At 36.7% G+C, this 15,899-nt stretch overlaps 2 protein-coding genes across 10 annotated transcripts in view; both read right to left on the bottom strand.

Annotated features, from left to right (window-relative positions):
* Positions 1–1,571, bottom strand: part of LOC117402437 (guanine nucleotide-binding protein G(I)/G(S)/G(O) subunit gamma-4-like) — a 33,153-nt gene extending 31,582 nt beyond the window's left edge. The window contains exon 1 of one of the 2 annotated variants that reach the window (XM_034003569.3): positions 1,258–1,571. The gene's annotated coding sequence lies outside the window, so the exon portion shown is untranslated. Of the gene's footprint in view, positions 1–936 lie in introns of both variants that reach the window. The other variant, XM_034003567.3, reaches the window with a different exon arrangement.
* A 3,096-nt stretch (positions 1,572–4,667) lies between these two features.
* LOC117402875 (lysosomal-trafficking regulator-like) overlaps positions 4,668–15,899 on the bottom strand; it is a 163,435-nt gene continuing 152,203 nt past the window's right edge. For all 8 annotated transcript variants that reach the window (XM_034004461.3, XM_034004467.3, XM_034004462.3 and 5 more), the window contains 5 exons: positions 14,147–14,286; positions 13,473–13,570; positions 12,765–12,921; positions 9,289–9,360; positions 4,668–7,391 (listed from right to left, as the gene is read on the bottom strand). In XM_034004461.3, the coding sequence (XP_033860352.3) occupies positions 7,256–7,391; positions 9,289–9,360; positions 12,765–12,921; positions 13,473–13,570; positions 14,147–14,286 (603 nt within the window). In that variant the 3' untranslated portion in view covers positions 4,668–7,255. The remainder of the gene's footprint in view (positions 7,392–9,288; positions 9,361–12,764; positions 12,922–13,472; positions 13,571–14,146; positions 14,287–15,899) is intronic.

The following is a 15,899-nucleotide window of genomic DNA, read 5'->3' as shown; positions in this document are numbered from 1 at the left end:
TGACTGTAAGTGTTGCCAAGACCTTTGTCAACACTACATACACTATGCGTAGCTTTCCTTAGAACTAAGGCGTTCCCCATAAACAACTAGTATCTCTAGAGGATGGGTACATTCCTTGTTTCGTTTGTTTAGGATGTAGTATAGGTAACACAGCTATTATACCTGGAAGATTGGCACTGACAGCTCTATCATTTTAAGACAATTAAAAAAATGGTATTATATAATGAATAATTAAAACCGTACTGGTTCCACAAAAGATGACATAAACCCATTGATTCTTTTGGTTTGTTCAAGCTGGTGTATGGTCGCTACCTCAACTCAAGCAAGAAATCCAATCCACCACTTGGACCTACTGTATGAGTTTTTAATTGATAAAATATATTTTTAAACATTCGGCGCATCGTCGTGCCTGTCCCAATAATTCAAGAATTCATAAACACATGCAAAAATGTTTTGAAATCAACTGAAATTGATTCAATCCTTAAAACTTTACAACCTAACAATGTGAAAGTATTATCCTATATAAGTATTATTACAAAGCTGTTAACATTTTCTGACAAGCATTTTACATGTTGGAATGTAATTTATATGGGTAAAACTACAGCTCGCCAGTCAAGCTCTGTTCAAAGATGTATTTTCCCTGGACACTTGTTTCTGATTTTAATGCCGGAGGGAAAACCGAATGACATTTTCTTCATTCGACTGTTTTTATATCAAATGGTACGGTCCTGTGTTTATTTTGGTAATACAGTGTACAAGTTATTATTATTATTATTATTATTATTATTATTATTATTATTATTATTATTATTATTATTATTATTATTATTATTATGATGTGCAATAGGTAATGCATTTTACAGACAACATTTAAAAAGGTTAAACACAATAATATTGTATACAGCAGGTGAATAAATGAAAATAAGTCTTGCCTACCTTAATTGTACAGCGGAAAATCCAATACTCGGACACCACTTGGGATTTCAGCTACAGAAGATCAGTAATAATAATAATAATAATAATAATAATAATAATAATAATAATAATAATAAATCTCACATCCAGCTATAACAGTAAAACCCCAGCAGTGAACCAGACTCGATCCATTCACAGTTTTCACAGAACTAATAACGGCCAGTTGAGGTTCTTTAGCTTCATTCTACTAGCTGCTTTAATAAAAAGCGTTTTTCCTGTTCACAATGGGAACACGCAGTTTTTCTTTGAATTTTATAGATCCTTTGAGGACCTGAGCCCAACCTTATTCAGCTGTGCAGGACCTGGAGAGATGATGGTAAATGCAGTTGGGGAAGACCTTCTCTCACTAGGACGAGGGGAATCTGGGCATGGAGGTGTGTCTCGATCAATAAGAAACTCAGGACTGAAGGCTGCGGTTGCCGGTGTGGTTTGAGAACGAGATCCGTGGATTCAGCATTGACCCTTGAACGTTTTCATGCATTCGCTGTCAGAAATGGTTGTGCTTTTCCTTGGCTCACGAAAACTGTCGGACTTTGTTCCCCCACCCTGTACAGCAGCTGAAAAAAAACACCCACAGCATTTTAATTGTGTCTCGCTCAACTGCCTCTCATTGCAGCAGAGCACGCTGTCTGGGGACGTAAAAGGCTTCCCTGCTTAATTTTACATCACAGTTTACATCATTGTGTCTCCCAGTTGGGCCACACTGAGTGGAAGTGTATCGCAGTTTTATTAAAAATGTCAGGCAAGATTGGGGGCTTTTATTTAAAGATGCATACTGTATACGTTTCCATTTCTGTATAAAAGGGGTGTTTTGTTGGGTACTGCTATGCACTAGTACTGAAAAAAATTAATATTCTAGCAGTAATTCTGCACATTCATACAATATTTTGGTTTGGTCAAATGTGTAATTTTAAAGGTGTGTTCTTTCCAGTAAGATACATACATATTCACAATTATCATATCTTAAACAGGCTGTATTGGTGCTTATTCTTAATCGGCTCTTTATCTTCCTGAAAAATTGGTTTCCACTTCTTGGTTGCAGTCTTGCTTAATTACTGTAGCTGCTTGTGATTTTGTAATTGATCTAATCAATAATGTTCTCAGGGCTGTATCCTATTGAGAACACAGCACTCTTGGTTGCTGAAGGTTGGCTGTTGTTACTACAGTATGTCTTATTTGTCTGCAAGGTTTTCCTACAATGTCCGATATGCATTCCCCATCTTGTGTTTGAATTAGCCTTCTGTTTCTGGCGTGGGTGATAAGCCTATATCATTTTACATCATGGATAAATGGTTTCAGACAGTGCTGCTTTTGTGCTGTTACTCAGTTTTTCTGTTCAGTTTACATTTGTAAAAAAACTAAAAAATATTGTAGTAGAAAAAAACAAATAATTTAGAAAAGCATCCATTAAGAAAGCACCCAGAGGAAACACTGCAGAGGGATTGGCAGACCTAATTTACTGCATTTTGATCATGCAAATATTATAGCACTCTTTTTTCTTACAAAGTAGTCAATAACCAAGTAAGTAATCTCCATATGCACCACAAGGGCATTCATCGTATTCATATAATCTAAGCAAAAGGGTAAGCAATCTAGCTATAAAGAAGCTTTTGGGAGTCCTCGTCCAGCCTGACTTTCTTATGTAACATTGTACCGACACCAGAATATGGTCCAGACTAGGAGAATATAAACATCCAGGCTGCACTATATTGGGCTGCATTTTAAGCATATTCTTCATCTTTGATCCTCTTAACAGGTCTTCTCTGCTAGTGTCCTGACAAGTGTCTTTATACACAGGAACAGTCGGGGACAACATCATAAGTAACATGTCTCACATGGGATGAAGAATCTCATCCTTGTATATACAGCTGTGTTAAGTCATTGTCTATCATACAGCAGTTAAGGTCTGCTCAAACTATTACAGATAGACTTCCAAAACTTCTGGTATTGTGTTCTGCCACACACTTTCCTGCGTCCATTATAGAAAGCAACACAACTATAAAAACTATAGGCCTAAAATGCCTCAGCTGAAATGCCCCTGGCAAAGTCTAGAGAAACTCTTATTGTGTTTTGTTGCTTCTGGCTGTCCTTGCTACCTGCCTTGCTTGTCACCTTGCAGAAGGAGCCAGCATGCCACTTCCTCAGACAGGGCCAATTACTCTAAAAAGAAATACAGCAAAATATAGGAGAAAAAGCAACCATAATAAAGTCCATACACGAACTGTGCCACACAAGCTGTTTAAGGCAAACTAATGGTTGATTTACAGGGATAGTCAAATAGTTCATTAGCTGTGTTACTTACTGTACAGTACTTGCTTTTGGTTCCAAAACATAGAAAAATACAAGATTGAATTATGAACAAATACTGTGTGTACATCATTTGCATTGTACATTCGTCCTTACAATACAGCAGGCTATTCATTCCAGGCTGAGGTCTGTTTTAAGGACTCTTAGATAAAACGGTGCTGGAGAGGGTTAGAAGTTTATTCAGATTTTTCAAACAGTTGAAAAAGGTTTCATTAACAAAATATTCCTTAAAAACAGTACTTAACCGGTAACAGGGCTCCAAAAAATACAGCTTTACACGTCCCCACGTGTTGCTACAATAATGCACCTATAATTGCTCTTTCATTGTTAACATCCTGACAACTGTTTACACTTATGTGTCTGTTTCAAAGCTCTTTTCAAAATGGCCACTGATGTAAGGATTATTGCCCACATTGTCAAACAGGTAACACAGCAATAACGATCTATGATGTGGTATGGAGAAGAAAAGCCAGAGCACTGGTTATGTTTTTTTTTTTTTAATCACTCTTCCTGCAGTGATTTAAAGGACAGATCCAGTGCGCTACAGCAGCCATTTTGAAAAGAGCTTTGAAACTAACTTTAAAGTTATGTGTAAAAAGTTGTCAGGATGTTAAAAATGAAAAGACAAATTTACAGGTACGTTATTTAAACAGTTGTAGCGCCACATGGGGATGTGTAACGCTATATTTTTCGGAACCACGCCACTTACTCTTTAAAGTTTTGTAAATTGGGCCCTTAAAGTGATAGCACTTTGTCTCAAACAAATTAAAGCACAGGATCTATAGCCTGGCCCACCCATCTCTGCTCTAGATTGCTCGCCGTAAAAGCAATTCTGGCTTTAGGCTTGTGAGATCGGAGGATGCTCACACGCCCTCAGAACGACTGCGCTGTGTGGGGACTCGCTGCGGTGAGGAGAAAAAACATAATCTGATAAATTGGGGGAAAAATAAATACAAATAATAACTGGTCACTAAATTTAAAAAAAAACAAAAAAACTATAGCCTGGGAGTGTAAATATTTATTACAATTTTAAGAAAATATCAATTAAATTGAGCATTTTTAATATATATATATGTTTGTAAAATTTGGAGATGCTTTAAATTCAGAGCAAAAACTAAAATAAAAAACAACAGGGAGCAAGACATCACTAACATATTAATACTTGCTGAAAAATTGTGTTAGAATTAGGCACACTCCTTTAAGATACTGAATGACTTTCAATCCAACACGTACACCGTACCCAATGGCAGGTTGCAAAGCTGCACTCCACTTGGCTGTATGACTCACCTTGCACACCATGTGGCTGTGCTTTTACCAGGTGAGCCACTTAGGGACTGCCACAATTAGGATTTTACTGAAGGAAAGACGACACACGTTCTCACTAATTCTGTCATAAATTTTTAATAATATTTCCATCAGTTGTATTTTGTACATACAAAGGTACAAAAAAAATTTTTTACCCCCAAACCCCGGCTCTAGGGAGTAAACATAGCCTTATGAATTTGTAATGAAAACATGACATAATTAGGGTTACATATTTCACATCGAAGTTTAATACAGTATAATTAAGTCAAAAACAAACAAACAAACAAACAAAAAAAAAACAGACAAACATTCACAGATACCTATGGTGGCAACTTACAAACCCCTCTCACATTTAGAGAACAAAAATACTTGCAGCTGATGGTTATTTGGAAAATGTAGATAATAACATTTTACTTTATTCAAGAAGAAAACAAAGAAAAATGCATGTTTGTACTGTACCTGTATATGAACAATAATCAAATTGGTGCCAAAGACCACGACTGCAAAGTTAGATTGTAAACATCAAAACAGGAAGGGCACTGCTTGCACTGTCAAAGATGCTTTCTTTCCTTCTTTTTATTTTACATTGTACATAACTAACATTTAACCACATTGGATGAAAAGCACAGAAGCACACTGGCTTATATAAATCCATTCACTCTTACTTATAATTAAATAGTTATTTGTGGTTCGCATATAAATAATAAAAAAAATCCCATTTTGCATAATTTGTTTAAGATGATACATCTGTGATCTTTTTGTATTGCTCTTTAAAAGCTTGATCATACAATGCACATAATAGAGCAGAGACAGCATTAAATACCCCCGCTGAGAACGGAATCAAAACCTCTAATTTAAAAAGAAAAAAAAAAAAAGTAAAGAGAATGCAGATGACCCAGCCTTCTCCGGTTTAAGAGAATACAGATGGCCCAGCCTTCTCTGGCTTAAACTTCTTCTACACATTTGTAAAAATAACATGTTTGACACTTTCCATATCAATAACTGGCCCACTACAGAAAATTAACAGCTGGTAGGAAAGACTACAAATATAACACTTTCAACTCTTTGAAATTACTGCAACCAAAGAAAAAAAAAAAAAAAGTCTCTTTACAAAAGATGATTATTATTATGTAACATTGCTATAATCCTGCTGTTGTCAAAAGCTGTAACTGCAGGTTTATTTATATTTAAAGTGTAATTTTAGGTTACGGTGAATTCATATTAGTCAATACAGACTAAGTGGTTCTCTCTAGCTTTTTTCAAATCTGTTCGGTATCCTACCATAATGTGTTTTAAAAGAACTTCTCTTCTACCAAGGGGGTGACATTGGGACTATATTACTATAAAGTATTTTGCAAATGTAGAAAGACCTCTGATTATCGAGCACATTATCAGTACAGTAAGCAGTCACACATTTTTGTTTTTTTTTGCTAGTGCAACTTTGGTTAGGAATTGCTACTAACAAGGATATTCATGACCCAATCTAACTCTGGTAGGTTTACAAGATGGTCAGCTACCCTTCTCCGAGTTAGATTACTAGATTACTTGCTACTGCTGACCTGCCAGTTCTTAGAAGGTGTATTTAAATTTAAGGACGGCTTTTATGGTACAAGCCCATCACCTGGCACTTTACAAACTCCAGTTTAATGTTAAGTTAGATCACTCAAACCAGTTCATATATACTTCTCGGATAGTTATAATGTAAAGTTATATATTTCACATAACCCTGAAGGAGACGTTGGTTTGCAGGTGTCTGTATACCTAAAATCAGGGTTCCCTCAAGACACACAAGCCTGAGATAAACCAAGGGCACAAGAGGCACCTTGAATAGTTTATAATCATTCATCGCTTTTAACGTCATCGGGTATCAACCCACATAACACACACACATTTTGACAGCCCAGTAAGAACTAATGATACTTCCATGCAGCAGACCAAGCAGAACATTTAGTTCATAGTTTAACTTCAATGCTTACATAGTATGCCATCTAGAAGTAAATGGTTAGTTTAGGAAACCTTGTAGAAAGGGCATAAATACCTCCTAGCTGCTGGTTTTAGTTTTAAGTGACCATAAAGAGTAATAGAAAAAGAAAATCCATAGCTGTTATACAAAGGTTCATTCTTTTTTTTATTTTTTTTATTTACAAGATTTAGAGGTATTGCCTTTTTTTATTTACATACATTTGTTTCTGTAAATGACATTCAGTGGATTCGAGGACAACATCACACACACACATATACAATGGCCAGTCATAAAGCAACAAAGGCATCTGGATGCATGTAGCATACAACATTTGTTATAATAAATATGTGCTAACTTGTGCCCGCTGCTAAAGGACAAACAAAACAATAAACTGTAGGCTGATACATAGTCTCATCTACATATATTTGCCAGGACCTGTTCTTTAAATTTCAAACAGAGCACTAAGTTTTTTCTTATAACATAAGGTATATGCACTTCCGGTCTAAAGCCCGGGACTGTTTTTGCTGCCCTGAACGTAACAAAAAGAAAATGCAAAGGGGCTGTTCAATGCTCAAGCTTAATGCACATATATCTTTTTTTTTGTTTTTGCCTTACAAGCCAACATTTTATTTAATGCATGTTGATGGTCATTCTCCCAAGTGCTCCAACGCTGTCTCTGATGGCAGTTTTCCTCGGTCGGTGTCATCAGGCTGCGTAGCTGCTGAGGAATGAGTAGAACATGGGCAGCTTCATCCTTTGCTGGTCCCTGCGGCACCAAGCTATCACTGTCCCCTCGCTGTTCGCGGTGTACAGGTGGTGTCCATCGCAGGAGTAGGTGAGGCTGCAGAGAGGAAAGACAACAATACAAAACAACAAGTTAATGTGTTATTCAACATTTTTTGGGGGACATGTATCAAGCGTTTGCGATGGCATTAAGGCCATAGCGCCCAAGTTTACGCTGGCCTTAAAATTGCCCCGTATGTATCCTGACACTTTTGGCATGTTAAGACCGTGTTAGCACCGCCAAAATGCGCTCCACCGCTCATTAGCCATGCACTTTAAGGTGTGTCAAGCCTTAAATGGGCAAATTGTAGGTGGGGCTCATTTGTAAATTAAGTCTGTGATATTAAAATTAGATTATGAAGCAGCAGAACAGCTGCGCCGGTTCTAAAACAGTCCACAAATAAGTCTGATTTCAAATTGGTTTTATTTGTGTGCAAAGAAAAAAAGTCAGAAAGCAGCAGATAGGAAGGAGCATTATGGCAGCAGTCATAACGTATTTCTTACGATGGAGAGTGCAGGCACCTAACCTTCCTGAGCAATCCAGGGAGAGTACTGAGAAGAAGGGACAGTATTTAGGGTCCGCATTACCCTTTTTGATCTCCCTGAGGATGTAATTATAGCTCGATACCAGCTATTTCATTATGTACAATTGTTTGTATTTGTTGTATAATAAACTTGGTTCATTAAGTTATCATTTTCATGATGTATATTGAGGCTGTATAATAATATAATATGAAGTCAAGACACTTAGTCAACACAGGTTATTTCCTTCTCTCTAGATGAGCTACCTGGGGTTTAGTGGGTTAAAACCTGTACATTTTATTTATAAACACAAGTTAGCCCATTTTGAACTGTCATTTCTGCCTCTCCAGATGACTTACCTATTGTTCAATTGAGGTAGCCCATTTGGAGGAGAGGCGCTGTTTTTCAGATTAGTCTCTTAATCTGTGCTACCGCTAGCCCGTTTTGAGCACCGGAGCAGCACATTTAAGAATTTAAATGTTGCAGCTTACACAGTGCCTCATTAATTTTGGGCCAGTTCATACATTCGGGATGGGGTCAAATTTGTGCTGCGGCAGAGCGCTACTTTACACTTCGGCAATTTAGCACTGCGTCGGTAAATCTTGATACATGTCCCCATTTGTTTCTTATAATTTTACATCAAAGTTAATGCAACATTCATTTGCCTTTGTTTTGAGATGTGTGGATAATGAATCCAAATCATCATTATCTAATTGACATTTGAATGATGTTAATGTAACGTTGACTGCTTTAAATGGCACCACCATTTAAAAAAGTTGATCATTTCAAGGAGCTGTTAAGTTTAATTATATCCAGGAGGTGGCACTGGTGTATATATTTGCAGTTAGCTCTGGATGTACATAAAAGCTGAGGAGTGGATGGCTTTGTGGAAAAATAGAACAGTTAATCCTGTCTGGGACTTAAAGGGTTACTTTAAGCTCTAAGAGATATAAATATTTGAATAGATTATTCATATTTTCTGAACAAAAGTAATTTTGTTGATCCAAACAAACATAAATCTCATCCCACATTTTATTAATAAAACTTAAATTATAAATTCTGGTTAAAAATAAAAAAAAGTTCCATAGTAAGCACGACTTGATTATTTATAGGAATGGAAACCAATGGGTATACAAGGACTTTGCCTAAGCTTTAACAGTATGTTGATATACCCCTCAATCACAAAGATGCTTATTACACAGTCACATTATGAGGACTCCACTTAAATCTTTAAAGCACCTTTATTTTAAATAGACAGAAACAAGCAGAAGTAGAAAGATCTGTACTTATCCTGCCATATTAAAAAACATGCCCTACCAGAGCAATTTACTTGTCAAGTCACCCACCACTGCTGGGTTTTTGTACTTATGGTAAATGTGTTTGGGGTAATTTCAGTTCACTCTCCTTAAAAAGCATAAAAAAACAAGTCATACCTAACAACAGGCCTGTTTGATTTAGGGAAAGTAATTTCTCGAACAGGTTTCAGATCCCATGTGCTCCACAATCTGAAATAGAAAAGGTTTCATAAAGACAAACATATATAATAAACACAAATAAAAATAAATACTTTCAGATAGAGGTGTGGCGTTACAACCATGTTCAGTATGTGGAGAAGCTGAACAGGTGGCATATAAAGAACAAGACATTATTTTTTTTATATATAAATAAAAACAAAATATCCCTGTGGCAGAGTGTACGGGAATGGAACCACTGATCGAATGACTTGTTAACATGAAGTTAAATGGATGTGGAAAAATCACTAGCGGTTTTAAAATCTAAGTAATACAGCACACAGTATATGCAGCAGTGGCGGCTCGTCATAAGAGGCTACGGAGGTTAAGCCTACGTGTAAATTCGTAAAAGTAAAAAAGAAAAGTATACCACACTGATCTGTGATGGCCATGTATCGCGGGTATGTTTCGTTCAGCCTCTAGCACTTGTTCCATACATTTGCGAACCTTACGTCATTTTTTTCCAACATTAATGTAATGCTATTGGCTAACATGACAGAATCCCACTCAATTTTTATTTTTCTGTAGCCTCAAAATGGGTGGGATTCTGTGTGTATTCCACCTTCAAATCACCCTCTCTGTCAAGTTTTACTGTATTTATATTGGCTACACGATACAAGTTTGCGGCTAGCCTCCACCACTCATAATTAGATGTAATCTTGACATGTCTGTTGCCAGGCAGGGTATTGGTCACGACCATTTTGCTGGAGAGAAAGACAGATGGGCAGAGTTTTTCTACAAATGACATCACTCAGGATTCATCGATATAAAGTGATATCGACACATTTTTATTTTTTTTTTACTATATTTAGTTGCTTGCCTTATGTGCTGCTTATACTATATTACTGTATTACATTTCTTATTACAAAGTACCTTTTAAAATATAATATAAAGTACTTGAAAATAATATTGAAATTAATTTGCTTATATACAGACGTGCTCAGATTTGTTGGTACCCCTCCACAAAAAACGAAGAATGCACAATTTTCTCTGAAATAACTTGAAACTGACAAAAGTAATTGGCATCCACCATTGTTTATTCCATATTTAATAGAAATCAGACTTTGCTTTTGATTTTTTATTCAACATAATATTGTAAATAAGAAAACAAATGAAAATGGCATGGACAAAAATGATGGGACCGCTAACCTAATATTTTGTTGCACAACCTTTAGAGGCAATCACTGCAATCAAACGTTTTCTGTAGCTCTCAATGAGACTTCTGCACCTGTTAACAGGTAGTTTGGCCCAATCTTCCTGAGCAAACTGCTCCAGCTGTCTCAGGTTTGATGGGTGCCTTCTCCAGGCTGCAAGTTTCAGCTCTTGTTCGATAGGATTCAGATCAGGACTCATAGAAGGCCACTTCAGAATAGACCAATGTTTTGTTCTTATCCATTCTTGGGTGCTTTTAGCTGTGTGTTTTGGGTCATTATCCTGTTGGAGGACCCATGACCTGCGACTGAGACAGAGCTTTCTGACACTGGGCAGTACGTTTCGCTCCAGAATGCCTTGATAGTCTTGAGATTTCATTGTGCCCTGCACAGATTCAAGGCACCCTGTGCCAGGCGCAGCAAAGCAGCCCCAAAACATAACCGAGCCTCCTCCATGTTTCACTGTAGGTATGGTGTTCTTTTCTTTGAAAGCTTCATTTTTTCGTCTGTGAACATAGAGCTGATGTGACTTGCCAAAAAGCTCCAGTTTTGACTCATCTGTCCAAAGGACATTCTCCCAGAAGGATTGCGGCTTGTCAATATGCATTTTAGCAAATTCCAGTCTGGCTTTTTTATGTTTTTCTGTCAAAAGTGGAGTCCTCCTGGGTCTTCTTCCATGGAGCCCACTTTCGCTCAAAAAGCGACGGAAGGTGCGATCAGAAACTGACATACCTTACCTTGGAGTTCAGCTTGTATCTCTTTGGCAGTTATCCTTGGTTCTTTTTCTACCATTCGCACTATCCTTCTGTTCAATCTGGGGTCGATTTTCCTCTTGCGGCCGCGCCCAGGGAGGTTGGCTACAGTTCCATGGACCTTAAACTTCTTAATAATATTTGCAACTGTTGTCACAGAAACATCAAGCTGCTTGGAGGTGGTCTTGTAGCCTTTACCTTTACCATGCTAGTCTATTATTTTCTTTCTGATCTCCTCAGACAACTCTCTCCTTTGCTTTCTCTGGTCCATGTTCAGTGTGGTGTGCACAATGATACCAAACAGCACAGTGACTACTTTTCTCCATTTAAATAGGCTGAATGACTGATTACAAGATTGGAGACATGTGTGATACTAATTAAAGAAACTAATTAGTTTGAAATATCACTATAATCCAATTATTTATTATCTTTTCTAAGGGGTACCAACAAATGTGTCCAGGCCATTTTAGAATATCTTTGTAGAATAAGCAATAATTCATCTCTTTTCACAGCTGCTTTGATTTATTCTATGACATACCAAAGGCATGCAAGTATACATGATAAAATAGCTTTTAATTTCATCACTTTTCAGGAGGAATGAAGCATTATTTCAATGAGCTGTAAGGGTACCAACAAATTTGAGCACGTCTGTATATATATATTATATATATATATATATATATATATACACATATATATATACACATATATATATGTGTATATATATATATATATATATATATATATATATATATATATATATATATACACACACACATATATATATATATATACATATATATACATATATATATATATATATATATATATATATATATATATATATATATATATATATATATATATATATATTGCATAACCTGAATACAAATTACAATTATATCATTGCATATAACAGATTACTGGCTATTATACTATTCATCTTTTCTAGAAAATAGTATTATATGGCGTATGGGTTATCTATTTACAAACTGCATTTAAAACAGTGAATTCATACATTAAACTTAGACTGCATGCTGTGCTACAAATACAATTCCCTTTAAATCTGAAAACACCCTTGCAATTTGATTGGTGACCAAACAGATACAAGAATTGGTATAGCTCTGAAGACACACATGAGGAAAGCAGCTCCAGGGCAAATTACCACAATTTGGCAGATCTAATAGATTTCACCCTAGAAGCTGAGGAAAGGGCCCATTATCTCAAAACAGTTTACATCATTGATAGCCTGTAGTTCTTACCAATGATTTGACCAGAGATCAAAATAGAGATCTCTGCAAAATGGCTTGAGACTGGGGGCTTACAACAAATGTGTGCAATTCTTTTTTTTAACAATGCTCATTATGTCACTTGAACAAAGCAGCATCAGACTAATTAACTATCTGAATATTTTGTGCAATTACAGTTTTCTACTTAATCTCCTGGTACTGAAAAAAGTAAAAAAAAAAAAAAAAGGCAGATTTTATTTTTCTACCTCACAACTCCGTTTTCTAGTCCCCCAGCAATCACATTGACAGACACTCCCTCGGGCTGGTTAGAGAAGGCCACTGAGCAAATGATTTCCCTGCAGTGGACGTGTCCTATAAGGTCACCGTTTACCGTCCAGAGACGCAAATCACTGCCACCGCCAACTGCAAAACAGTGGTAAAAAACATAGCAATGAATTCTGAGTTAAACAGTAGCAAAACAAAGCCTACTCCTACTCACTGAAAGCAATCTTTAAATCGATTTTTATGTCCTCAGAGAAATGCTAAATGATAATGTGCTTGATATTATAGTAATGAAGGCAGTCATGTTCAACAGACCATCCCAGAATACATTTTTAATACAGTAACTTGATATGAAAGAACAAGAGTAATCCATCATTTTTACATTTCTTTTTGTTGGAATAGTGGGTTGGTGAAAAAAGTAAGTTTACAAATGAAAACAAGGAAAGTGTCACAGATTTTTTTAAATATATATATTTTTTAAATCAATGGGCTAGTTGTGTGTTGGTTTTGTGATGTGGGCTATAGTCCATTAAAACAACCATAGATAAATCATTGCACTTGGGACCTACACCAAATTCAAACCCAGGCCTTGAAGGTCTGGAGCTTGAATTAACCTTCTAGCCCTCTTTACATTTATTCAATTTTAGCATCAACAAGCTAGTGCACACACATTCCACCTCTCTCCAAATCACCTGAATCACACACAGTAGCAATATCTCCTGTGGTTTCACTGGCTGAAACGGCTGTCACAGGACTTTTGTGCCCAGTAAGACTTTGAACGTAACAGAGCCTGCAAACAAACAAAAGACAATATTAAGATTGCGTTCCAACTATAGGAGGTTACTGTCTGATTTAAAGAGCAGGTTTATAACATCTACTTTTTTTTTCATAATATTTAACTTCTTACCCTGGTATGTGTGTTCTCCATCATTCTACATTGCAGTTTCTGCTTGGAAAATTAGTTACCAGGCCTACTAACTAACATTATTTTTCAACCACTGGAACAATTGGAGAATGTACAACTGTCATTTATGTCCCCTCTAGAAAATTAAAAAATAAATAAATAAATAAATAAATAAATAAATAAATCCATGAGCCACAGAGGGGACAGAAAATACAGCTACACACCACTAGTGGTCATTTTTTCAAACCATTTCACTTTTGAAATTCTGCTTATTCAGTGGTTGGAAAAGAATATCAAGCCTGGGAAATACATAATGTATGACAGAAAATAAAAATATATGATATTAACAGGCAAGAAATAAATATAAGAGAGTATTTATTTGGTGTAAAGTATTTATTTCACCCCTATGCCATTTCAGTGTTGTTCTCAAAGTACAGTACTGAATGGCGTATATTTGCGCACCTGTTTAAATCCCATATGATGCAGGTCCCGTCTTTGCTGACACTAATCAGGATGCTGTAAGGTTTGCACGCAAAGAGGTTGGTGACCTCCTCTGTATGTCCATACAAGTGCACCTCCGACTCCACTTCCACTTCTGAGGGCTGAGAAGAGGAAAAACATATCATGTGAGAAATGAAATCAATGTTCTTCAGTGAAAAGACACTGGCTTTCGAGTCACGTTCCACCCCCCTAAAAAACAATCTTTATTTAGCCGTGGTAATAGTAATATGTCCTTTTAATTTCTAGTTGAAACGTTTGTGAAAACAAACATTCACAAAGTTTTTTTTTTATTTTTTTTTTTAGAATAACTACATATTCTACCATTTCAAACGAGGAGTGTGAAGTTAAACATGAGGGATTTAAGGATGAAATCACAAAGACATCATAAGAGCGCACCATCAAAACACTTCGACATTAACACACAGTCATTGTTGCCTAACTTAATTTTAAACTTTAAAATTGCTTTCATTTTTAGAGGTCCTTTTGAATGTTATTCCATGATCAAGGGGTGAAGTAATTCAAATTTGCAGGTTATTCCTTCTCTTAACAGTATAGTAGTTTACCCATGTGGAAGTCCAGCAACCTAAGTTCATACTGTTAACATATAAATGGGTTAGGACCATTCAAGCAACCCTGAACAAGTTAAAGCAGCAGTAAATACAGGACAGTAAACCATCAGCAGGAACTCAGAGGCAGCACCATTATTAGGAAAATGTGGAAATCCTTGATTCATGAGTCTTCTGGTGCTTGTCAACACTGACAGTGGTATTTTGGGCGGCCTACAGCATTCTAGAAAGAGGTCATAATTGGCCATAAACACTAAAGTTAATATCCATTGAATTGGAACTCTTGGAAAGTATACAATACGCTGGTGCACAGACATCTGATACCTTAATATTTTTTGTTCTATTTCTGAAAACTGAACCCTTCCAAGGCCTGATGTTTCATGGTCTCTCCCTTTTGATGTATCCTGCCCCACCACAATTACCATTACACATGGGGCACGCCAACTGCATTTTATTGACTTGAGAAGGGATTGATTTTTGTTTCCAGCTCCCACTACAGTGCTCCCTCACTACAAGGCTCTTGGTTATAACGCTCCTACAGCACGTCCCCCAGTTCCCTATACTAGTGATTCATGCAATATTTCTACAGTAAATACAGTACCGGTGTTGTTTAAACTGTAAACAACTTCTCAGTCTAACTTCCGTTTCTGTCTCTCCCTTTTGATACAGTATCTGAACTGAAGAAAAGCTCTAATGGCACTTTAACACAGACATCTTATTCAGCATTAGTTTTATAACTAAATAAATATTAGGCCTATTAAGTGGTTCTTTCCTAATGTATTTTCTTTTTTGCTGTGAGAGGAGCTGCGGCATTCTCTGGGAGACAAGGCGCTTCAGCTTTCTCCGGGAGATGAGACGCTTCAGCTTCGCTTCAGCCCCGCTCCGGCAGCCGAACCTGGGGCGAGCCCATTCCCTCTTCCCCTCTCCCAACCCGCTCTCCTTCTCACACTTAGTTTGCTTGTCTATTGCTTCAAACTGAACTCCCGACCGCCATTTAGTCAGGCTATTTATAGTTTAAAAACTGCTAATTAAAATGATCCATGAGTGGGAATGAGAGGGAGTTATTTTATTTTGTATTTTAGTCAGATGTGTGTTGTTATGTGTCCCGCTGCGACCCCACCCCCTCCCTCGTTTATAACGCTCATATT

Source organism: Acipenser ruthenus, chromosome 5 (assembly GCF_902713425.1).
Source record: "Acipenser ruthenus chromosome 5, fAciRut3.2 maternal haplotype, whole genome shotgun sequence".
Taxonomy (NCBI): domain Eukaryota; kingdom Metazoa; phylum Chordata; class Actinopteri; order Acipenseriformes; family Acipenseridae; genus Acipenser; species Acipenser ruthenus.
The sequence above is the reverse complement of the archived record's forward strand: the minus strand, read 5'-3'. Positions and strand labels throughout refer to the sequence as shown.